Source organism: Phaenicophaeus curvirostris, chromosome 5 (assembly GCF_032191515.1).
Source record: "Phaenicophaeus curvirostris isolate KB17595 chromosome 5, BPBGC_Pcur_1.0, whole genome shotgun sequence".
NCBI lineage: Eukaryota > Metazoa > Chordata > Aves > Cuculiformes > Cuculidae > Phaenicophaeus > Phaenicophaeus curvirostris.
In genome coordinates, this window is record NC_091396.1 from 31,183,330 (window position 1) to 31,209,476 (window position 26,147).

Below are 26,147 nucleotides of genomic sequence, written 5' to 3' on the forward strand. Positions count from 1 at the left end.
TGCTCAAGGAATTATGTTCCTTAACTTTTTAGCATTTAATGCTGAAATTGCAAATTCTTTCTAGTGCTACAGTGTCAGTACTGGTGTTTTCATGTACCATCTTCACCCGCCTTTCAATTTTACGGGTGACAACTACACGCATGAAACAGACACACAGGCTTTTTGACACTAGTTTGTAGACTAGTCTACAAACTCTAGACCACACACATTTTTCAGCAATAATGAAAACATGCTCAAAACGTTTTCACAATGAAAGATGAGGAAAAAAAGTACCTTTCAATTATAAGCAGAGGATAGGAAAAACCCAAACGCTAAATCTGAGTAAGTTTTATGTAAGTTGTACCCAATTTTCCACACTAATTTAGTAGCACAAGTTGAACTGAAGAGAGTGGAGGTAGAATGGAGTCAACTGGGGAATTCACATAAAAAAGAAAATCAAATGCAGTGTGCTGTAAATACCACCCTTATAATCACTTTGAAGTAGCAGTATTTTTAAACTGAGAAATACTTTAGAACCATAGCTTAATAGAGACATATGACAAAGTTCTGTTCTTTCCATTTATACAAAACAAAAATACTAAACAAAAATAGAAGCTGAATGGGCAAGCGAATTGCCCAACCCCCCATGGCGAATCCAGGCTCAGGAACTCCTGATCAACAATTCCATGTACAGATAACTAAATCCATCTTTCAGATTCTGGCACAAACCTTCAGAATTGCTTCTCTGTTCTTTCTAGTCCACTGGTGATTAAAATTCATCAACACCTTCTGAGCTTAGTTGCAGTAAAGACTTTGACAGAGAAATTTTATCTTTATGGAATCTCCTTCCCTTCACAGCTCTTAATAGTGGTACAACTCAGTGCTCCAGGATTACTCACTTCACTTGGGCCTCAGCTTGCATGAAGATAAATTCCCACTTTCTTGCAAATGCTCTCTGAAGTCTTGCTAAGTTTTCCTGACAAAAAATGAAAATAGTAAGAATAGTAAGAATGCTTAATCCTTGTAATTACAACAACTGCATAAGAGCACAATTAGCATGTTGGGTGTTTATTTTAGTCTATATACATATATATTTTTTTATGGCTGGAGAACTCAAGACATGGAAGTCAGAATTAGTTTCAGGTGAACTATTCTGCAGGCAAACCAAAGTTGTAACACATCCATTTGGGCTATGGCTCCATAGCTGCAGCCAAGAGGGACGTGTCAGGGAGAAGTAATGGAGTGTGATGAAGACAGCCTGAGCTCTACTGTGAAAATAATGATGGACTTGTTCCCAAAAGATAACACTGAGAAGCTTTGTGAAGATGACAATTTTTGTTCCATTTCATGGCAGATGGCTGCCACCTGCATGTTTCCCTCTTATCCCTGCTTTCCCTTCCTGTACCCCCTCAACCCCAGGCTTTTACTAAGGGGCAAAGCCTGAGTGTTCCTTGCTTTGCTCAGTCCTTGTCACTGCCCAGAGCGTTACACAGCTGCACAGCACTGAAGGCTAGGGATTGCCAGGATGATTCATGAAAGGAAATAGCTTGTTTGTCTGAACAATGAACTTTGCTAACTGCAAACACTGGGTCCAGATGCAGGCTTGCTCTATAGCTGAAGTAACAGCTCTGGTTCAGACTCATTACAGAGAGCATCACAGCTCATGGTCAGACTCAGGACACGGCAAGAATTTCAAGCTCAAATGGAACCATAAAGTCACATATCCACACCTACCCTGATGAGGAGGCCTAGAAGACCATTAACCTGACGCTGTTTTCCATTACAGATGGTTCAACTGTTGCAACTTATCATTGAAATGAACACTGTTAGTTCCATTTTTTTATACCTATTTCCCTTATTTCAAGAAAGTACGTAAGTGTATGCATTTTGATGCTAGAAGAAATCTTTCTACTATTTACTTTAAACTTGTGCACAACACAAGGTATAAAGCTTGGCTTCGTTACCACCAGGTCCATAGAATCATAGAATCACTAGGTTGGTAGAGACCCACCGGATCATCGAGTCCAACCATTCCCACCAATCTCTAAACCATGCCCCTCAGTACCTCATCCACCTGCACCTTAAACACCTCCAGGGAAGGCGAGTCAACCACCTCCCTGGGCAGACCGTTCCACTGCCTAATGACATGTAACATGTAACAGTTTCAGTCCATATACATGGAGGAAAACAGTTACTCAAATGATATACAGCTGCGCTGAGTTCTGACGATCTCCTTAACTGTGGCTACAAGGAAGAAGGCTACAAGGATAATTACATGTAATTATCCACAGAACAAAAAAAACTTAAAAAAACTTAAAAAAAAATTTATTTCAAATAATCACAGAATCACAGAATAACCAGGTTGGAAGAGACCCACCGGATCATCGAGTCCAACCGTTCACATGAGTAAATATGTTGACGCCAATGAAACATCATCAACTGAAGCAATATTTGAAATGTATTTACATTTGGTCAGTTATTAAAAAAAGTGAATTGCATTATGCAAGCTTAATCATATCACCAAGACCGCTGCTCTACCAGTATAAATGGCAGGTGAGGGGTTGTCTATGAATACTGCAAGCAGAACTTAGAAAATGAGAAAATGTTCCTTGAGATGCTTTGTAAAGATTGTCTTTGGAAACTCCAGGTCAGTGCTGATGCCTATAGGGAAGCATTCTCATGCTCTATCTCCAAAAATTTGTACTAAAGGTACAGAGTTCCTTCCCAATCCTGTACGCCTGTTTCTCTCACTTATGCTCAGCTTATATGTCCATTGCTGGATCTGTTTCAGCTCCTATAATTACTAGGAAGAGACAGTGCCATCGTTATCTGATTTTCTCTAATTAAGAGAGCAAAGTTGGAATGCAGAAGCAATCTCTAATTGTGCAATGCAATATTCACAAGAAAAATGAGAGACTGCCAAGATCTAATTATTTGCCATCACTGGAGCATTGCTACTCTCAGTAGACAACAATGTGCGAAAATACTTAGCCATAGCCTTGCTGCATGTGTGTGGGAGTTTGTGCACTGCTGAACAGCTTTTTGTTGCTTTCTGATAGATCTTTAGAGTACTTACAGTTAATTGGTTGGCTGTGAGCAATTTTAATGGTTTTAATAATGAAATTGGCAATATGCAGAAGGGAAAACTCAGCAAAAGTATGTGTAAGTATTCCTTCCTTTACGCCTGTACTTCAAGATCAGAATTCTTGGGAACTCTTCATTTCCAGGGTGGACTAGAGAAGTGGCAATTTTTACATGCTCTTCACTGAAAGGACCAAATGGTGTGTATATACATCCACGTGCACAGAAGACCCAAAATGCAGAAGTTAAGGAAGAAGTAATTAGTCAATTCTTGGAAAGAAAAAAAGCCCTAAAATAGATATGCAACATAAAGGTTTTCATGGTAATTAAATATGAATACAGAAGTCCACCAGAATCAGCTTTGAAAACAAACCCTCCACTGAAAAATTCCACTTTTGAAATTCAGCTGCTGAGCTAGTAAACACAAAAAGTCAGTATAATAGGAAAAAAAACATTCAGCTGGTCAGTGTTACACTGCTGGTATTCAAAGAAACTCACATGAGTCTTGCCCCTGCTGCCTCCATCTTCCCATTCCTTTCTACCCAAACACTGCACAATCTGAAGCCAAGGTTGAGGATATTTTTATAGATAATTATTTCATAATAGAAAGCATGCCCTGAATAAACTCGAGTAATAGTTTTTCATACGGCATATTGAAAACAGTCCAAGTCTAATATCTGAAAACTTTTGTAACTAATGGGTCATTAGCAATTTAACTTCCCAATAATGCATCTGAAAATCCAATATTTCCATGTGTTAATATCTGCTACATAAACCAAGAACTGTTAACTGGAAACAGGAAACCAATACAAACTTCTGTCTAATTTGCCTCAATCTTGGTAGGCTAGCTACACAGTGGATGCTTTAATTTGTGATATTGCATAGCCCAGGGATGTTTTCCATCATATTCCTGATGTTGTGTTCAGATCAGCCTTCACACACTCCTAATAACTAAAATAAGACACAGTAAAGGCTGAGCCCAAAGCACAAAATGGCAGCATTCAATTGGCAAGCAAAGCTCTCCCCACACTCCCCACCTTTAAGCTCTAGCAGCAGTATACCTACGGCTTCATAATCTGCGAGCTCCAGCCTAGCTTTGTTCTGCATGGTCCGTTTGCAAAGATAGATGGCTAAAGGGAGAAACAGAATGGAAAACAATTACAGAAAGATTATTAGTACTAGGTCTCAAAAAAGAAAAAAACTGGCCCATGTTCTCATTAGAAAGCACCATGAGCCAAGGAATGAGAAGGCTGAATATCCAGCAGACATTATCCACCAGTAATCTCAGAGGCTTTAAACATCTGGGACATCTCATTTAAAGTGCTGAGAGTAGATGCCAGGACCTAACAACATGTCTGAGAAAGGCACAATTGCTTCTGGGGCTAGTAAAAGGTTTAGCATTAACAACCTGTTCCCCTCAGCACTTTTGGAACACAACCACCAAAGTAAGCAGCCCTGCACTTCTTTTCCCATTTTGTTTAAAAAATAATCAAAATCAGGATACTGAAATGAAAACAGAAATACAGGACAGATCTTAAAGGCATGATATGAGAAATTTTTCATATGCTCCATCCACTTATTCTACACATTTCAAATGGTAAAAAAAGCTTTCTCACATTTCACCATAGCCAGACACTGCAGAAATCCCTGTAGTTTGGGATTCTGAGGTTCAAGATGAGCCCAGTGCATGATACCAGACCAGTCCAAGGCTGCCATCTCAGAAAGCCTCAGCTGGACTGCTAGGTCACCCCATTTCCATTACAGGCTGAAGCACAGTCTCCTGCATGAGCTGGGTATACTGTCAGGTCTGAACTACAAAACAGACGAGATCAATGATCTCATTTTGGGATTAATCTAGATATGAATTTTATTGCTTCCTTGTGTTTTGCCCTCCTCTCTCATGCTTCAGGACCGGGTGCTGATTGTCCAACAGACTACCAAGCTGCAGCAGAGCAAAAGGCAAAGCATTATCTAGAGAAAACTGCAATAAACCTTTTCCAGAAAATTTCAACTTTTCTTTGAAAACCGTGGTATTTTGGTCTGCTGATAAATACAATTTTCTGACACTTTCATGGACCTATTCTTATATTTAAAATACATGAAAAAAGCAGGGCTAATTCTAATTCATGTAATTCTACTCTATGCTAGTCCTGTAAGTCTAACATCCGTATAATGAGCTGATATTATGCATGGTAAGCAGGGCTGATCAGTCCATGTATATTTATGTATCTCAAGAGCAGTTTCATCTGTAAGTCATTTACAACACCAAATAAACCAAGGGTCAGTCATCTCTCAGTACTTCTTCATGCTAGGCAGTGACCTGCCATTGGCAAGTTAGTTCCTGTCCTGTGAGTGGATCCATACAAACGAAAAAGGTATGAAAAGCTGCTGGGATTTCAGTTTTATTTGGGTCTACTGCTAGTTTGGGATTAATTCCTGGGAAGACTCCATCTGTACCGACCTCTGCTGTGCAGAGACTGATTATAAGCATACGTTAGAGATTTCTGGGACAGATGAAAATCTGTCACTACAGGGCTCAGAGCTAATGCAGTTGCAGCTTGTCCAGCTGTGGGTCAGCTCATATAGGGTGTTTATTAAGGTGTACTGTTCCACTCAATGCCCTCGCAGCACAATAATCTGACTGCAAAATCAGTTATTTTTCCGATACTATAAGGAAAACCAGAACTTCCTTCTTCAGTTTGTTGATCTGATATTTACAGAGTATGTATTTGGCATAGTTCAGACAGTTATATAAGGCGACCGTAAAATCTGGAAATGATTTTGCATATAATAAACAGCATCATGTGTTCTCCTAAGCAGTCCCCTTGCTAGGATAAACACAGAAGTCTGTGCTAGCTGCCCTGCAGATGAGGACTGCAAATGAACTATCACATGATAGACACCATTGCAGGCTACTTCTTCACCCCAGCAAATTAATTCCAGAACCCATAATGATGAGTAATTAATGCTCAGGAAAGAAAAAAACCCTGATTATTCAGGAAGAAGTTCTAAACTGATCTTAGCTTATGAGATATTTCAGAAGAAGCACTTTCAGAAGCTCCTGGTTTATGTGCACACACAAGGATACTCTTCCTCTTCCAATGCCACATCAGGATGCAACAATTGATTTTATTATTTAATTCTGAAAGTGCACTTCTGGAAGAGACAGCAATATTGCATGCAGACAGCTAAAGATAACAACACTGACATATTTTCTTTATGTATTATCACTGTCTGCAGGCACTAACATGTTTAACACACCATGTTCCTGTTTATTAGCTCATAAACCACACTCAGACTTCTCTTTTTTACCAGCTATCAGCTGGTAATCTTAAAAAAAAATGGAAAAAATAAGTCTGATGCCATATATCAGAGAACTTTAACTATGGGTTGCCATGAGTTATATGCTGGTTTATTGATCAGCCAGAAGAGTGTCCAGATGAGGTAACTTTTTATTGATCAACATATCAGATTCAGCTACAGATCACAGTATGTTCTACCACAAAAGCAATATTGGCATTATTTAAGGTACCCAAGGAGCAGTATTCTGCTTGCCATAAATCCTACTGAAACAAACACAGCTATGGGAGAACTAAGGTAACAGTAGGTAAAACCATAGTCCCACTGAACTCAATGGCTACAGCTCTGTGAACATGAGATACTCTGGGATTTCACTTCATGTATTTGAGATGGGCACATTTCTGCCTCTGACTGAAGTCTGACAAGAAACCCTACTGATAGGGGCTTTAGATGGCCAACAGTAATTATTTTAAGGACAATTCCATCACATAATTTCTATACTAACATTCTACAATGAAATAATTATACTCTCACCATAATCTGTGTTTTCTGGTTCCCAGCAGTTTGAAGGCCAAAAGTATGGTGCCTAAGAAACAAAATAAGCATTTTTATCATTTAAAAGATTAAAACCAATTCCGATTCTGAAAAACATTACAAGTACAAAGAGAAGAATCATAAAGTCTATGGCCCAGTCTCTGCCCTCAGGGGAAACACTACTACAGATCTCAGTAAAAGCAAGGATGCTTTTCCAGGAAAGTATCATCTTTAACATTCCTTCCTGCAGGTAAGTGGGAATGCTGTAATACAAGCATCTCTTGAGGAGGATGTCCAGTATACTGATGATACTTTAGACACTGTTGCTGTCTCATCTGAATGTAGCCCTCTTACCCTCTAACCCCAGAACTTCCTCTTTCCCCAGAAATTCACAGGTACCCTTAATGTCTTTTTATTAAGGAGCATGAGAAACCTCATGGCTTTTCCTATAAACTACACAGCACTTGCATATTTGGAGCAGCTACCAGTGTGGCTGGCAGCTGACAAAATAATTTACTTTTAAAATATAATAGATGGCAGATTTCAGAGTAATTCTGAAAGCAGAAGTCTGGCCTACTGCTTTTGTTTTGTATCCAGGTCTGCACCTTGCAGTTGCTACAATTAATTCAAAATCTTACTACAGGGGGCTGTATTTCAGTTGTACATGAGCGTAAAATAGTGTCCATGTGATTACACAAATTATAGAACACTACATTATTGATGTAAAGTCACAAATGGGTGTAGGATGTTAGACACACAAAGAGTATTCCTTGCAGTACAGTACAGTAAGAAAACATGGAGGGATGAAACAATACAGGGTTCGATGCCCCTCACTGATACATATCATATCAACTTCACAAGATGATGAGCAACTGCTAAAGGAAGGACTGATGTTGAGGTAAAAGGTGGCAAGAAGAGAGTAATGGAAAAGAAAAATTATTGTATCAGTTTATTTTTGTAGAAAATGGGCTGACAAAAACGATTGCAGGAAATGAAAGCAGGCAAAGAAAAGTTGTATTAAAATAGAATGGAAAGAAAAGTCAATAAGCAGTCAAAAAAATTTGATGATTTGGTTTACGCAGGCTTAAAACAAGCAAAAGAAATTAAATTATACTCTGCTTTGGAAATCTAGGTTCCAAGAGCTGCACAGGCCGACTTTTTTTATGGTGTTATTCTTTTAAAATAGAGAAAAATACAACTAAGCGGGCAGTATTACCCCTGCTTCTGCCAAGACTTGCATGACAGGAGGAGCAAGACCTTCACAAAAAACAAGGCAACTGTCATGAAAAATCTTAGCCTGAATAATGCCGGGTAGCCAGAAGGTAGGGAGAGATAAGGGAGGTCTGTGATCTCCTGGGCTTTGTTCACTGTGCCATTGGTCTCGTGATAGCACAATACCGCATTGGCAGCGAGCATGAGTAGCACCAACATGAGATGCAAAGAGGAAAACAGGATTTTTAACTAAAAACTAAAAGAGAGAAAACAAATGAAAAGGAGGAACAGGAGTGTGAGAAGCAGAGAGGTTACAGAAAAGATAAGAGAGCTGGCTGGGATCATGTAACACATATTCAGCTTCCAGAATTAGGCAGCAGGATTCCAGGTTTGAACTTACTGCTTCTTTTAAAGTTATACAATCTACTTAAAAGGAGTTTTTGCAGCATAAGCACTTAGTAATCTAGGTTAACAGCATCAGTTTTTGGAAAGGGTATGGAACTCAAGCACAGGATGCTTTAAAAATTCAACACATCTGGAGGCACGGGGACACTAAGGGATAGAGATGTCCCAGCTTAGGTGATTACCAAGGTTATATACTGTTTGTGAAAGATCCAAAGCTTGAAGCTTGCCCTCTCCTACATCAATCCATAAGCAAGAGATGATAAGAACGTGACTTTTCTGCTGTCCCAGAGCTTGAATATCTAACTCCAAAGTCTGACCTGGTCTCTTTTGCACAGCAGAATAGCTTCTCAGTTCTCTGCCAGGGTTAGAAGCCCTTGTCTTTCTACTAGTTTAGTTGAACTCTGAGTAAAACAGTAATGCATTAAAAAATAATCGCAGGACATATTTGTTCACTCATGTAAAAACTGTGGGTCAGAAAGTAGAAGATAGTGATCTGCGGTTTTAAAGCAGGTCTTTTTGAAGGGACTTCATGACTTCTTAAGAACTCTACCAAGATAGCCTCAATCACTGGTTTCATGGAGTTAAGAGGTACTTAGGGATAAAGAGCAAGTGGATTTCAGCAGTATTATTGCAGAGACAGTAGAAGGGGTGACAAGGGAGACAGAGGGCTCACCAACCTGAAAACGATAGAATGTCCCATCGTCTTTCAGGGTAAGGACATGGTCTGAGATTGGAAACACATAACCTTGTGCAGCAATAAGACTCCCCAAGTGTATTGCTTCACCTGTGAAAGACAGAAACATCAAGGACGTGTCAGGAAGACATGTACTACACAATCCTCTGATTTCAACAGTGGCTCTAGTGATGACTCATATGTGGACCTGGTGCATACATGCCTCTATCCACACTGCATCCTTACACCTTCAATAAAACTGTGCAATGGAGAGCAGAAATCAGCCTTACAAAACAGATGAAACACTGGTCAAATGTTTAACCCACTGGTTTTATGTTTATAAATTGTCACACACCAGTTCAGCACTGGCGTCTGAAATTTAATTCAAAACACATTATCCACCACAGGTGGCAAGAAGCCTGTTTTACCAGTGAACCTGACTTGCCTCTACCAAATCTGACAAACACCTGCAATACCAGGTCATTAGCTACATGTTTATGCCTAAAGACAAATCCTGGCACCATAGCGTTGCCATTCATTAGAGGAAACGGTGCTGAGACAAAGGGGAGTTCATATCCTAGCAATGCCAGGGCAACCTTCACTCGCACAGAAGTACATCTGCACAAATTTTCAACCAATGTCAGCTGTCAAAAGCTGCATCAACTTTCTCAGAGTTGCAAAACACACATCAGTTGCTCATTCACCTTCAGGAAGATAATAAAAGCTATTGTCTGCAGTTGAAATTCAGATTTGGCACTTGACTGGACACATAAGAAGGGATGTGTGCACAGGGATGCCTTGACTGAAGCAATCCTGCCTCTGTCTCTAATTTTACATGGTGACAGTAGGCAGCAGAAACAAACTGGGAGGTGAAATGCTGGATTTTTTTCCCTTTCCAGAAAAGGAAAAGAAAATTCTGGACCTGCAGATCTTTTCTTCTTCTTTTCCCAATAGTTCTTAAATATGTTATGATTTTAGTTTCTCTGAAGAGTGAAGTATTTGAACAGTGCATATGCAATGATCACCGTTCATGGCTGATTATACGTTTATCTATCTGCTGTGATAAAGTAGCAGCCATCATCTGATCCCATGGTGCCATCAGTGCCATTATTGGCCAGTATGTTCAGTCAGTCAGCTACCATCCTCTACAACATGAAAACCTGCCACTGCATTTGCCTGCTTAACCGCACATATCCACCAACCCCTTTTCTTCGTCTGGGAACAACTACAAAATCAATCAGTCTTTCTTATGTAGCAACAATTTCACAGGCAAGTTAAGACTCCTACAAAGTGCTTTTTGTGTATTGCAGCACAAAGTATTACACTTAATTAAGATGTTGATTCCTATCTCGTACCCTCCTCCTTCCCACCAAATGCTGAATATCAACCTTGTTGTTCTACTGGTATTTTTAGACTTGAGCAAAATAGTATCTACTGTCTAATGGCACCACAATACAGACTGAGTATGCAGTCAGCTGTGGTCACCTCACCTGAATCCTCAATGCTGAGGTTCTTCATAAGCCACTGCACAATATCAGCACCTGCAAAAACAAATAAAAAAAGACAAAACAAACAAGGGGGGGTGTGTGCAAGAAAGCATTAAACGCTATGACCACAGGTTTTCTGAGAGCCCTGGAAAGAGATAACATTGAGACAGCTACAACAGAACTGAAAAGAATTTTACTCCATTTTAATCCTTATCTCCACTGAGGTTTCAAAATGTTTTCCTTTCTTATGCCATGCTATAATTATAGTTATTGACAGGTACTAAGAAGCATTCTGTGCAATGGGAGACTTGACATACTTTAAGTCAGATATTACTCTAATGGTTCCGTGTAAGTTATTCTCTCCCAGTTTTATCTCTCACCTCTGCTTACAGCAAGTTAAACTTCTGTAAGCACTAGCTAGCCTAGCAAGGAGATTAAGGAGCATTTACTGGTATTTTGCACCCAGTAAGGTAGAGGCAATAATCTAAAAGTGTAGGACTGAGTTATCAGTTAAAAAAAAACTCAAGAAAGTTTTAATTACATCAAAGACAAGCAATGCCTTGGAGAAGAAACTGGGATTTGCCAACCATATCCTGGGCTGCATCAAAAGAAGCACGGTCAGCAGGCTGAAGGAGATGATTCTGCCTGCCTGCTCTTGCGAAACTCCACCTGCAGTGCCACATCCAGCTCGGGAGCCCTCAGCACAGGAGAGACGTGGACCTGTTGGAATGGGTCCAGAGGAGAGAGACAAACTGGAACACCTCTCCTGTGAAGAAAGGCTAAGAGAGCCTGGGTTGCTCAGCCTGGAGAAGAGGAGGCTCCAGGTAGACCTTATTGAGCCCTTACAGAACTTAAAAGGAGTTTGTAAGAATGAAAGGGACAGACTCTTTACCAGGGAATGTAGTGATAAGACAAGGGGAAGTGGTTTTAAGTTGAAAGAGGGGAGATTTAGATTAGATACTAGGAAGAAATTTTTTACTGTGAGAATGGTGATGAACTGGAACAGGTAGCCCAGAGAAGTCGTGGATGCCCCATCCCTGGACCTGTTCAAGGCCAGCTTGGATGAGGCTTTGAGAAACCTGATCTAGTAGAAGGTGTCTCTGCTCATCACAGGGGGGGCAGAACTGGATGATCTTTAAGGTCCTTTGCAATCCAAGTCATCTATGATTCTATGTTTCTATTTAGAAATTTTTTTAATAGATGGAACTAACTTCCCAGCCTGCTTATTAATATGCAACTTACATGCATTTGATATCATAACTGGATTATTTAATGGATTTTTTTTTAAACCTTGATAGTTTCTCCTGAGTGTTTCTACAGAGGACTAGCACATTGCCTCCCTTCCACTATCACACTCTTCATCAAACTCTTTTAATGACCTCTTAAGATGAACTGTCCCTTTACTTTACTATTTAGCAACTTCTCAAATTTAAGTTCCATTTTTTAACACTCAGGTCATTAAAACTGCAGGCAGGATCTTGCAGAACATCTAATCAACACCTCTGGTGACAGAGCCAGCACTTTCGTGTCTTTATCGAAACCAGCTTGCCAGGTGTATCCTAAAGTCACATCACTTTTTTGTGAATAGTGAATTTATTCGGAAAAAGATGTCTGAGGTGTCCAACACTACCTGCTAGATGAGAATACGTCTAGTAAACTCATTACTTATTCAAACTTATTCAATGCTTGCTGAATAACATATGGTGAAAATGCTCAGAGCCAGTAACTGTTGTTTCAACAAGTTTGTTAATAAAGTATTGTATTTTATAAACATGGATGTTCCCCTTTGCCTTTTGCAAAACAAAAAGATTCTAGAGATAGAACAACACATTTGGGACCAGAAAACCATTTCAAGAAGACTCAAACTAAAGTGCTTCTGTATTGTTAAAAACAAAACAAAACCTCATAAAATGCTGTCTTGGTTCAACCTAACCAGAATCTTTCTTAATTTTTCTTTCATCCCTCAAATTAAAAAGTTCATTATTTCCCTTGACTTTTATCTCTTTCAGTTAACAGGTTTGCAAGATCTTATTGCCAAGTAACATGACAGCTGATATCTGAAAATGATCTAGAGTAGGATATTGCTTCGCTCAAGGGCGGTGAAGTACATTCTGCATGACCCTTTCCAGATATACAGGAATACTCAATATAGGATTAAGTGTCACTCCATTTTTACATAGAATGATCCCCAGCTCTATGCCTGTTTTGAGGGATGCATTCAATTTTCATCAAATTATAATGAAAAAAATCAAGTAATGCTGAAAGCTGGTTCACCAGCTTTCTTCCCCGTGTTATTAAGACTAAAAAGGAAAGGTTTAAATGGGCAAGTAAACTGAAGGCACTGATTCAATTAGAACTCCCATGATCAGCCACTCCAGAATATAAGCAGCACTTGAGATCAGGGATTTTAATTTGTCTCTGTTAAAAACATGAAGTCATTCCTGAATGTTGCCAAGAGCCTGGTAGATTTTATAGCTGTTCTCCAGTTGTCCTGTGGCAGACAGATTATCTTTCTGCTGAGTTTGCTGAACCATTATTTATCACCTGCCAAGACTGATTACTCACCCTCGGGACAATGACAAGTCTTTCCTTCATCTGTTAATTACTGTCATCATTAATAGCCATGTCACTAATTAATATTCAATCATAATGAAAACGCTTTACTGTCATCTCCCATAACACCCTCACTTTTTAGGGTTACCCTCCCACATTGGCTTTGCCTCTGCTCGCGGCTGTTTCTAACACTGCAACCTACTTTTGCCAACCTAGAAGCGCTACTTATGTCTTTCCTCAAATAAGAAAATGCAAATTTGTTCTTATAAGACACAGTGAAGACGTGACTGAGTCTTTTACAAGAAACTACTCTGTCAGACCAAGACACAGATTCCTTTATGTGTAATTTTTTTCAGAAAACCTCATCTTAACCTCCCCCGTAGGTTAAGCCCAATGGATGGTCTTCACATAATTCAGCTTCCCAAAAAAGATCTTTCCTGGCTGACTTTCAAATTCCACATTTCACAAGCTCTTTTAGAGGACACCCAAGGGAAACCCTTGACCCTGTCATGCTCCCACTAAACACTAACAGGGCAAGCTAATAGCTCCCATCTCCTCTATACTCCTCTCCATACATCTACATTTCCTCTGAGTCATTATGCTCGTGTACTGAGCATAGTCAACAGCCTGTAAACATCTATTTCCTCCTCACCTATACTGAAATATATCTTTTTGCCTTAGGCTCTTCTTTGAAGCTGAAGTAGATTAAGTTGCTTAAAAGCAACAAAATATCTGTATTTCTATGTGCAAACAGATTTACAATGACCATTTATCCTGCTACCTGGTTTAGAGACAGACTAGTAGTTCTATATTTCTTGCCTTATTCTCCATTTTCTGTTTGGCCTCAGTGATCCCATAATGGTACCTAGTGTTCTCAGAAGGCCATTGCCTGTCAACTTGACAAATGTATGGCCAGCCATGAAAAGATAAATTAAAAAAAAAAGTTCACAAGGTGTAAAGCCATCGGCAAAATGCAGTTAGTGAAGTGAGTCATCACCACTGTATTTGATAAATTTTCTACTAAACCTAAGATGTTATACTTCTTCCAGAAAATCCAGGACTTACTTAGAAAATGTAGAGCCATCTACAATCAAATTTGCCCATCTTCCACACACCATGTGAAATGACAAAGGCAGACAGAATGATGTACCCTGGTCCAGCAGTTTCTAAAGATCTGCTGCCTGGACTGGAGACTGTGACTCAAGTTCTGGGCAAAGGGACCAGGACCACTAAAGTCTGCTTGGCATTCAACAGACTGGGCATGTCCCTCACAAGGCACACATATGTGCATACACACATATATATGTATGCAAATGAAAAACAAGAATATTTCTGAAATTTCAGAAAACAACTGCAACTTTGCATTTCTTTTTAGGCCTGATAAGACAACTGCATTATTTTCTGAGTGTTCTGAGGTGGCAGAGTTTGCAAGCACTGCTAAGTAGAGCTCCACAGTGATTGCCCAGTCAAGATAGGTTCATGAAAAGCAGGTCCTGCCAAACTAACCTGATCACCTTCTATGACCAGGTGACCCGCTTACTAGATGAGGGAAAGGCTGTGGATGTAGTCTTCTTGGACTTCAGTAAAGCCTTTGACACAGTGTCTCACAGCATTCTGCTTAGGAAATTGTTGGCCTCTGGCCTGGACAGGCGCACACTCTCTTGGGTGGAAAACTAGTTGGATGGCCGGGCCCAGAGAGTGGTGGCAAATGGAGTTTACTCCAGCTGGAGGCCAGTTACAAGTGGGGTTCCCCAGAGCTCAGTGCTGGGTCCAGCCCTGTTCAATGTCTTTATCAATGACCTGGATGAAGGTATTGAGTGCACCCTTAGCAAATTTGCAGACGAGACTTAAGCTGGGAGGAAGTGTTGATCTGCTGGAGGGTAAGGATGCTCTTTAAAGAGATCTGAACAGGCTGGACCGACGGGCTGAGACCGATGGCATGAAGTTTAACAAGGCCAAATGCTAGGTCCCGCACCTGGGGCAGAACAACCCTGGGCAGTGCTACAGACTAGGGGAAGAGTGGCTAGAAAGCTGCCTGGAGGAGAAGGACCTGCGGGTGTTGAGTGACAGATGACCGAACATGAGCCAGCAGTGTGCCCAGGTAGCCAAGAAGGCCAATGGCATCTTGGCTTGTATCAGAAATGGTGTGGCCAAGAGGCCCAGGGAGGTTATTCTCCCCCTGTACTCAGCACTGGTGAGACCACACCTCGAATACTGTGTTCAGTTCTGGGCCCCTTGCCACAAGAAGGATGTTGAGGCTCTGAAGCGTGTCCAGAGAAGAGCAATGAAGCTGGTGAGGGGGCTGGAGAACAAGTCTTACGAGGAGCAGCTGAGGGAGCTGGGGTTGTTTAGCCTGGAGAAGAGGAGGCTGAGGGGAGATGTTTATTGCTCTCTATAACTACCTGAAAAGAGGTTGTAGAGAGGTGGGTGCTGGCCTCTTCTCCCAAGTGACAGGGGACAGGACAAGGGGGAATGGCCTCAAGCTGTGCCAGGGGAGGTTCAGACTAGATATCAGGAAAAAAAAATTCACAGAAAGGGTCATCAGACACTGGAACAGGCTGGGCAGGGAGGTGGTTGAGTCACCATCCCTGGACATATTTAAAAGACAGGTAGATGAGGTGCTGAGGGGCATGGTTTAGTGGCAGACAGGAATGGTTGGACTTGATGATCCAAGAGGTTTTTTCAACCTGCCGATAATATGATTGTATCTTGTGTTACCCAGGTGTGGCATCAGAAGCCATGGACTAAAGTCTGTCCTTTCTCAATGGAGTTTCTAAGTGAAGTCCCAATCACTGAACACCACTCAGCAACTACAGCCAATGCAGTGGGATGGTCTGGGACTCAGATTCTTCACAGCCTCAAACTGCACTGACAAATACTAACACTGAAGAAAGGAAGGTCTTAAAAAAACCCCAAAACTGTCTGGTCATGCTATGAAAGTATTTGTCATATATACATGTCTACAGGAAGAGATTGCTTGGTTATCCTGTCTTTTTCCAGTGTTAATGCAACTCTAATATTTTCTGAACATATGTTAATGTTTTAACAAACATACAAAATATTTTTTGCATAGTAGGTTTTTTTATTACTGTTTTACAAAAGGAATATGAAAAATGTGAAATGCTCAGCTTCTTCCTGGATATTATCTACACACTCCATGAGACAGTGTATGGGCAAACAAGCTATGTGCCTAGTCTCTGTTAATCACCTCCAAGCTCAAGGTCCAGACAGTCTTTTGATGCAAGGGTGAAAATGTGTCCCCCTTCCTGTCACTCCATTTTTGAAAACAGCTGAATCCATTTTAGCATCAAATTTTCCAAACAATTTGCTTCTGAACGCAGATCAATCTTTAAATATTTCTATCAAAAAAAAATGGTCATGAGCAGTCATAATGATGTAAGAATATGTGTGCAAGTGTATAAGCAGCGACTCAAACTGCTTTCTGCCCCTCCAACCACACTATTAAATGGAAGCAATATGTTTTGGTCTCTCCCAAAAAAATTGCACTGAGTCCTTGGTAAATCTGCAACAAAAAGGTTAATTAATTATCCACATTTCTACCACCGGGCTTGCAAAAATAAACAAATGAACATCATCTGCAATAACGGCAAAACAATTTCATACAAAATTTCTCAAGGCCTCCAGCACTCCTTGCTACTACTTTTCTCACATGGAGGCCCCCCCTGACTCCCACAGTGACTTCAGCTAGGCTGGAAATATAGGCTCCTGCTCACACTAGGGATTTAATGCAAAGCACTAGTTTTTATGAAGGGAAAAAAAAAAATAGAAAGAAATATCTAGGTCCTTCCCTAATATTTTGTTACAAATATTGGGGAAGCAATTTATAGACTTTGCCCACAATAAGCACATAAATAAATATCAATGCCAACTGAAAAAAAATACTAGCAGTTGACTCTGAAAATGTTTTAAGTGCAGCACTCCTCCATCTGCATGTGGTAACTGCACCGCTCGGTGTCAGCAAGGAGCATCTTCAAAGCTACAACAGCTTAGAGCTTCTAGCGATAGCCATTTTCCTTTACATTATATTCACTTTAAATTTGGTTTGTGAACTGTTAACAATCATTAGCAGCAGGAGCATAATGCCCTTTTGATCAAAGCAGTCAAAGTTTCTGAGGAGTCTCTTTGTTCATAGCAACTTTTTAGTGCTTGAATTTACAATTTACTTTTCTTGTAATAAAAAATTTGAAAATATAATACCTTGTGTGAAGTAAGATTGATGCTTCGTGGGAAGGTGGAAAGCAGCACACTGAGCTAAGTTGCACACGAACATTCCACAACCATAAAACTATAACAAGGACAGAATATTTGTAAATTTAATGGATTAAAAACCTCTGATCCCCTGCCTTTTCCAGACAACAGTGTGGGTTATTTATCACAGTGCTTGCACTGATATGACACTCCAACCATTTCTTCATCCCCTTCTCTGTCTCCTTTACTAAGTGTTGTCTACAGAAAGCTGTTCAGTATGCTTGCTCATTTATATCAAATATAGGTGTTTCAGAGATGAGTCTCATGTAAGTACTAACCATTGGGGTTTGCACGTAGATTTTGAACTTAGGAAGCACACTGTACATCTGTTGCATGAGTGTCCTTATCTCTGTAAACAAAACCATATGGGAATCTGATCAAAGATTTATCAAAAGCCTATTAAAATTAACAGCTTCGATGCTTGACTCATGCATGTTCTTGTCCCTGACACCAAGCTCTAAAGAAAAATTAACAGCAAACCTACTAATAAATTCTTTCAGAAAAGGGATTAATGACCCAGACCCATGGCTGCACTGCAAGACGTTGATAGTCAGGTGTGGTGTCGGAAAAGTGACAGAAGATAATCTTCCAAGGAGAGAGAAAATACCATGGGCTCCAGTAGACATGGTGGGGAAAGAAGACAAGCAATTGAGGGAATCACCTCAGGGAACAAGACCAAAAGAAGGACAACAAATCACAGTGGCAGAGCTGCTTATGTGCTATAACTAGGAGTGGAACAGGAATTTGTAGCAATTGAGTGCTAACACACTTTGAAATAACTTAGGAAGTAACAAGCTGCAAATTCACAATTTAACCATCAGTACTGCAGTGTAAATTCAATCTTTTTCTCCAAAACATATTTTACATGTTACACCCCCCCCCTTCTGCCTGTATTTTAAATATAGACAGATGTAAAAGATGAAGAACAGATTTAGATTGCAAAATTCAAATTCCTTGTCTACTTCCATCCTGTTAATAGCTCCTTCTTCTAAACTCTTATTTGGAGGGACTTTTGCTTTCTCATCAAATTGGCCAGGCTACCAAAGTGCACATACCCTCTACAATGCAGACCTGTAGAGGGAGATTTTCACTAGGCAGGAATCAATAAATGATCAGACATGACAGTTTAGAGCTCTGTGTGGGCTAATTTACCAGGTAACAAAGATAAATTAGATCATAAAATCCTAGAGATATCATGGCCAGACTTCTTTCATTACAGTGCTGCATGTCTAAAAATAGTTCAGGTAGCTTTACAAGGCATGAAAGCAAGCGGCAGAAGATACACACAAAGAGAGGCTTCTGGATTGCAACACCCTCCCCCCAACAATACTTAAAAGCAGGCAGCCAGCACCAAGGAGCAGAAGGATGCCACTAGCCGAGAGCCCTGGATTTAAAATGATTGCTCTACAGCGGTATTAGTAAGGCTGAGTTAGCAAACCTCCTAATGGATGCACGGTTAATCCCAGTGAGAGGTCTGCCAGCACAGCTTAAACCGGGTTCTCAACTGGAAAAAAAGCAACACCAGCAAAAGGTCTTTTTCCAGCTGACCTGCAACAAAATAGAGTTTGGTGCCATGCCAGCCTCAGCCTTGTTCTCACTCTGCTTCTACGGAGCTGTCACACCAGCGTTGGCCCTGCCCTCGCACTCAATGCTCTGCGCCTTTGACTGCTTTACACACTAACTTTTGCTTGCACTGAGAGATGCTAAGCAGTGGTCTTATCACAGGAGCAGCCACAATGATTTATTTGTGCTAAACATTCCTCACCTGCCTTGAAAAGGCTAAGTTGCTATCAGAGCTGTGCTATGCACAGCCAGGCCTAACATCAATAAGCATGTCAATAGCCCCAAACACACACGCTCATCCTTCAGAACTCAGACTACATCATAACTCCAGCACAGTCCCCCAGCTGTTGTGTTATTTAACTAGACTTTGACCTGCTCTACAGACATACTGTGCGACCTGTGCCCAAAGCTTGTTCTCTCCTCCAATGCAACCCCAAACAAACTGCTGTTATTAGAAATACTGGAAGAAACTGCAAACCCCCCAAATTAACAATTCCACACTTTGCATCATTCAAACCTGTCCCCACTCCTCCTATAACACCCACAGAAGATGAGGACATTGCCTTGAAAGCCATTATGAAAGGTATGCAAGGGGCCTGAAAACTGTACCTTGCAGTCCCAGCCTCCCAGCAGCAATAGTAGCAAGGACTTCATAGTAGCATCAGAAGTTACCTCCCTTTAAAAATCACTAAGAACTTCAGATTTCTTAAGATGTATCTTTACACCTACAATTGATCATAACTTTGCAGTCATTTTTCAGGCTGCTCTGCCTTTGAATTACTCAGACTACTGAAGTGGCTTGTACAGCTTAGCAGCTTGGCTCTCTGCCACATAGTAGTGTTTAGACGCTGTTCCTCATGCTGTCAGAATGATTTAGCAACAAAATAGCAAGGAAAGCAACTCTCATGAGCGCTGCTGGAATCAGGGCCTTTGAAGATTCCTGTGTCAGATGTTGTTAGTGCTGAAACATTTTTACTGCTATGCAATCCACGCACACAGACTTTAAATCAAAAGCAATCTTCCTGTCATTTCAATCATATATTAGTATTTCTAATAGCAAGCATTCTTGTCCAGAAAAAAGGAAGACTTATAAAACGTAGCAGGCAACTAGTGTATTTCAGCATGTGACTATTACGGCACTTCACACTGTGCCCTCACTTGCAAAGTGGGTTTCAAAGGTTGTCATATCAAGGTCCTCCTTGACTTCACCAGTGTTATAACAGTTTCTCTGCAAAGGTGTAAATGTCACCAACCAGTGCATGACAGTAAAGTGTTGTGAAAGCTGCAGCATTTTAGTCATTTTGGCACAACATTTAATAGGAGATCAGACCCTGCAGTCCTATCCTGTGCTGGGTTTCTATGAATTTCCGCAGTAATCCTGTTTGCAGAAGCCCTTGATTTTTAAACCTCCTAAAGAGCTCTGGCCACAACAGATCTCTTTCACAAGATCTCATGCTTCCGTGTTAACTGCAGAACATTATTGTCTGTGCTCTCTATTACAGATAGGGATAATTGGCATCACTAAATTCTCTAAGAAACTAACTTCATCGTGACATGTTGCTACTCTTTTCCCTCTTATTCTTTAGGAAAGGTAGAGAACCTTACGCAGGACTGTTTGCAGTGATGCAGTAACAGTCACATTACCTGGAAAATGAAATAACTTGACATCGGTAGCTCTTTTCCCTCCAGGAGTTCATTTTCCTGAAAATGAAATAATTGGTATTGTACAGCTTTCCTCTTCTTTCCCTGCTAGGTGTTTCAATCATGTATAACGCAGGGTGCACTAGAGTGCAGCCGGCTTCACTGGAGATCTGTGTTTGTGCAGCATCAATTAGAGACAATTCTCTAGTGAGTTTAAAGTCGCACATACCATTTATTCTAGTAAGGGTAATGCCAGATGAAGTGCGATCACCTAGCAATTTATGACAATTTGCTTACTGCCATAGTGAAAAAAGACAGTGCTGACACGAACACTAGAGGTCGTATCTTGAACATGGCTCCTTAAACCATGTGTTAAAGGCGCTCATACCAGCAAAGAACAATTGATTTTGCTGGCAACAGCTCGTTCCTGCATTTCAAATTTGGGCAGAGATATGTACCAGTGGGAATTTGAAATGTGCAGAACAATTTAATGGTAACACTGAAATAATCAACAAGCACACATCTGTCAGTACTCATAATTGTATAACAAGTTCAAAATAGGTAAATTATTTGTTCTTTCTTACATTTGACAGATTTCACAGATCTGTGCATAATAACAGAAGCAGTAAAAACAACAATCGGCTTCTCTTAAATACCTGTACTTTAAAATTGTGTTTACTGTCTGGTAAATCCTTCAGGTTAATTTTAACAAATAACCTCTGAAAGTAGGAAGTATTTTGAAAAGCTGAAAGCTGCATTTAACAAGTACCACTCAGTTTAAATACTTAAATCTAGTGTCAAAACACTAGGAAGCTTAGAACTGCAAAATATCTGCCTATGAATTTCAGAGGGCCTTTTTGTTTCCATACTGAGACAGAGGGAATCTAGTAAAATGTTTTTCTATCTTTCTTTTTTTTCCCCTCTAAGAATTTGAAGGTTTACATTTTATTTAATGCCTTTCCATGCAAGAATGGGTTTGCACTTGGAAAAGTTGATGGGGTGTGCCAAAACAGCAATGATTTCAGATAGCAGCAGGACCTGGATGTGGAGTGGGCTCAGAGCAGATACAGATACATATACGGTTGTTATCCAAGCAGGAGCACAGAACATAGCCTTCATAAAGCCATTCATCTTGTAATGAGGATCAGTGATGTTCAAAGTATCTCCCTTACTTCAGAGAGCTTTGTGGTGGGACAGGCAGTGCTGCTGCTTTCCTATTTCCATCCAAGGATGCCTCAGTCTGTGGCCCAGCAGCTTTGTGCTTCTGTCTGTAAACCTCATGAGAGTGAGGGTAAGTTGTCAACTGTCACCACAGACTATTAGAATCATGGAATGTCCTGAGTTGGAAAGGACTCATGAGGGCCACCCAGTCCAACTCCTGTCCCTGCATAGGACAACCCCAAAACACACACCATGTGTCTGAGGGCGCTGTCCAAATGCTTCTTGAATACTATCAGGCTTGGCACCATAACTACTTCCCTAAGGAACCTGTTCCAGTGCTCCACCACCCTCTGAGTAAAGAACCTTTTCCTAATAACCAGCCTAAACCTACCCTGGCACATCTTCCTGACATTCCCTCGGGTCCTATCACTGGTCACATCACAGAGAAGAGATCAGCGCCTGCTCCTCCTCATCCCTTTGTGAGGAAGCGATGAGGTCTGCCCTCAGTCTCCTCCAAGCTGAACAAACCAAGTGACCTTAGCCACTCCTCATACAGTTTCCCCTCTAAACCTTTTTGCCAACTTCATGGCCCTCCTCTGGACATTCTCTAGTAGCTTTATACATTTTTTACACTGTGGTGCCCAAAATGGCACACAGTACTCAACATTACTAGGGCTGCACCAGTGCAGAGCGGAGCAGGAACATCGCCTCCCTTGACCGGGTAGCATGCTTAAGGCACCCTAGGACAAAGCTGGCTCATATTCAACTTGCCATTGACTAGAACACCCAGATCCCTTTCCGCAGCATTTTTCTCCACCCTCTCGCTCCCCAGTCTGTATGTACATCCAGGCCTGCCATATCCCAGGTTCAAAATCCAGCACTTGGCCCTGTTAAACTTTATGTGGTTGGCGATTGTCCAGCTCTCCAATTTGTCTAGATCCCTCTGCAGGGCCTCTCTGCCCTCAAGAGTGTCAACAGCTCCCCCCAGTTTCATGTCATCCACAAACACAGTGAGTAAACCTTCAAGTCCTGCATCCAGGTCATTTATGAAGACATGAAAGAGTACTAGCCCTGAGATAGATCACTGTGGAACCCGGCTAGTGACTGGCCACCAGCCTGATGTAACCCTGTTTACTATGACCCTTTTGAGACCAGCCTGTCAACCAGTTGCTCACCCATTACGTTATGTGTTTATCCAGCTGTATGCTGGACATTTTGTTCAGGAGGGTATTATGGAAGACAGTATCAAAGGCTTTACTGAAATCCAGAAAGTTTATATCAAATGGCTTCCCTTGGTAGGTGACCTTGTCATAGAAAGAAATTAGATTTGCCAAATACGAACTTCTCCAGTCTGGTATGGCTCTCTGGAAATACACCAGTGGGGACGTAGGCCACTTCGTGCACTCTGAATGCAGCCGTGTCCTGGCAATAGTGGCAGGAATGTCTTTGGTCATAGAATCATAGAATCATAAAATAACCAGGTTGGAAGAGACCCACCGGATCATCTATGCAACATTTCTCAGCAGGCACTGTTTGCCTGGGCAAATTTGCACAGAATGGCCTTATAATGCAGCAAAACACATTTTGGTACTTTTAATTTCCAGACAGATAAAACTCAAAACCCTCTTTGTGCAAAGCAAACACTTTTTACCAAGACAGCACCACTGTGTTCATTTCTGGGCCTCTTGCCACAAGAAGGATGTTGAGGCTCTGGAGCGAGTCCAGAGAAGAGCAACGAAGCTGGCGAAGGGGCTGGACAACAAGTCTTAGGAGGAGCGGCTGAGAGAGCTGGGGTTGTTTAGCCTGGAGAAGAGGAGGCTGAGGGGAGACCTTATTGCTCTCTACAACTACCTGAAAGGAGGTTGTAGAGAGGAGGGTGCTGGCCTCTTCTCCCAAGTGACAGGGGACAGAATGAGAGGGAATGGCCTCAAGCTCCGCCAGGGGAGGTTCAGGCTGGACATCAGAAAAAAAAATTCTTCACAGAAAGTGTCATTGGGCACTGGCAGAGGCTGTGCAGGGAGGTGGTTGAGTCACCATCCCTGGATACATTCAAAAGACAGGTAGACGAGGTGCTGAGGGACATGGTTTAGTGGCAGACAGGAATGGTTGGACTCAATAATCCAAGAGGTCTTTTCCAACCTAGTGATTCTATGAGTATCTATGACTGTGTTTTGTAAGGTCTTGGACAGTATTTTGATTCATCAGAAGCCTAAGGAGAGAAGTTTTAAGGTATCTTCAGAGAACAAAGTTTCACAAGTGATTGAAGAAACTAGAACTACATGAATACTTTGACAAAAGATCTTCCTGTAATACATATTTAAAAAAAAAAAAAAGCTAATAAATTTCTCTTGCGCTCAGAAGTCTTGCATATTTGCTTTCCAGCAACAGCAAGGTTTCCCATTCGCACTGCACTACCCGCAGGGCCCCAGCAGCCGGCGCTGGGCAGACACAGAGAAGGCGGCCCTGCCATCGCGGTTCCCACTGCCCCGAGCCGCTGCCAGGGACCCCGCGGAGCCGAAAGCGAACGCTTGTGCTGTGGATGTGAGCTGGAAACCCACTCTATAAAGTCCCGACCACGGCACACGGACCACACCACATGCATTTTGTATCAAATCAGCGCTTATTACAATAAAATCAAATCTTTGCTGGAGTTGCAAACATTCTTCAAGTATTTTCGGCTGACATTATCGTTTAAAACACACATTGCTCCTTCCTTCTTTTCACCTTTTGCCCATTCTCTCTCCTCCTTGCCCCAGGCCTCGGGGTGGCAGCCAGGAGGGACAGTCTCTGGCTGAGATACAGCCCCGGGGGTGCCCGGGTCGGGGCTGCGGCCGGCAGGGTGACCGGGAGGTGGTGGTGTTGCCCAGGGAATGGGAGGCAGCCCTGGGCTGGCTGGTTTGCAAGCCCCGCTCATCACCTCCAGAAGTGCTTTTGCAGCTAATGACTGTAAACAGACTCCAGGCTGAGAGGGAGAGCAGCGGCATATCCCTCCCCCTCCTTCCACTCCCACTTTGAAGCTGCTGAAGAAGGGCTACTGCTTTGCTAAGCCACGGGATGGTTTGGAGCCAGACAGCGGTCTGGTGGCCACTCCACACCAGCGGCCACACCAAAGCCGACGTATACAGCAAGGATGAGTCGGGGGAGAATGAGCTAGCCATTAGGTTTGCCTACCGGGATGACCAAACTGGCCTCTGGCCACCCCCTCCCACATATCAACGCAAATATGCAGAGTTATGCCATAGCCACGGAACAAAGAAGCAGAGGTGACAGTAGTATTAGTAAGATTTATGAATAGAAACCAATATACGTTGTGCTTGGATGACTTACGGATGTGGAAACAGTGAGTTTTGTGTGTTGGAAATGGCTTGATGAATGACCCCGGAGTTTCGAGTCCCTGCACACTGGTGGATGTTGAACCAGCAGAGTGGACAAATCAACCCACCATGTCCCTTACCAGCAGTGCCACTGGCCAAAGGTAAGGAATACAAGAAGCTGAGCCGACTGGTACCCCAGATGTTATCACTCCAGAAGTGACTATAACAGAATGAGAGGAGCAGGTAATAAATGGAGCTCCCTCTCAGCTGGTCTGAGATCCCCCACCGATGTCAACATCACATCATGGATCCAATCCCTCTGAGCACTGGAGTGTTTGCAAAAACTTCACCTGCAGCAACCTCATGGAAATATCTAAAAAGACTTTATTACTGAACTCCAGACAATTTGTAGTTCCTCACAAACCTGTATAGGATGCTAATACTGATCTAGACTTAAGCTTATACTCTTGTCTTAGAATTGTAATATTATAAGTAATACACTAAATGTTGTAATTCTGGGACCTACTCTGTCTCCCTTGGTGTGTGACAAGCAGGCACTGTCTTCTCCCCATCGTGGGAGAAGCACAGGAGAAGGTCAATGCCTATGCTGATGTCACTCACAGGGTACAAGAGCAACAGGACAAAAAGATCGCAAGAAATCAACACACAGAATTACAGCATCACAGTAAAGCATAACAGGTCACACCATCAGGTTGTACCCGAGAACATGTACGCAAAGGCAGAGGAAGCAAAGGCCTCATTTATCTTCTGTTTATTTTTCACTTTCACCTCAGGACCACGAATTTGCAAGAAACACACTCAGATGTGCAATGTTCCTCACTTTTCTCAACGAGTCATCAGCATCTTGCACCAACAGCCCTCCAGAAAGATGGTGACAGAGTGCACATGGTGCTACCCCCACTGCACCATCGGCTTGAGGAGAGCTACAAGGTGGTGTCTGTTGTCCATCCCAGT

The 26,147-nt window shown here is 41.7% G+C and overlaps 1 protein-coding gene across 4 annotated transcripts in view; it reads right to left on the reverse strand.

Annotated features, from left to right (window-relative positions):
- Nucleotides 1–26,147, reverse strand: part of RGS6 (regulator of G protein signaling 6) — a 282,882-nt gene that overhangs the window by 64,923 nt on the left and 191,812 nt on the right. For 3 of the 4 annotated variants that reach the window (XM_069858274.1, XM_069858276.1, XM_069858275.1), the window contains exons 4-8: nt 10,675–10,725; nt 9,189–9,295; nt 6,895–6,946; nt 4,126–4,190; nt 879–955 (exon numbers count right to left, since the gene is read on the reverse strand). In XM_069858274.1, coding sequence (XP_069714375.1) covers nt 879–955; nt 4,126–4,190; nt 6,895–6,946; nt 9,189–9,295; nt 10,675–10,725 — 352 coding nt within the window. Of the gene's footprint in view, nt 1–878; nt 956–4,125; nt 4,191–6,894; nt 6,947–9,188; nt 9,296–10,674; nt 10,726–20,700; nt 20,758–26,147 lie in introns of all 4 variants that reach the window. The other variant, XM_069858277.1, reaches the window with a different exon arrangement.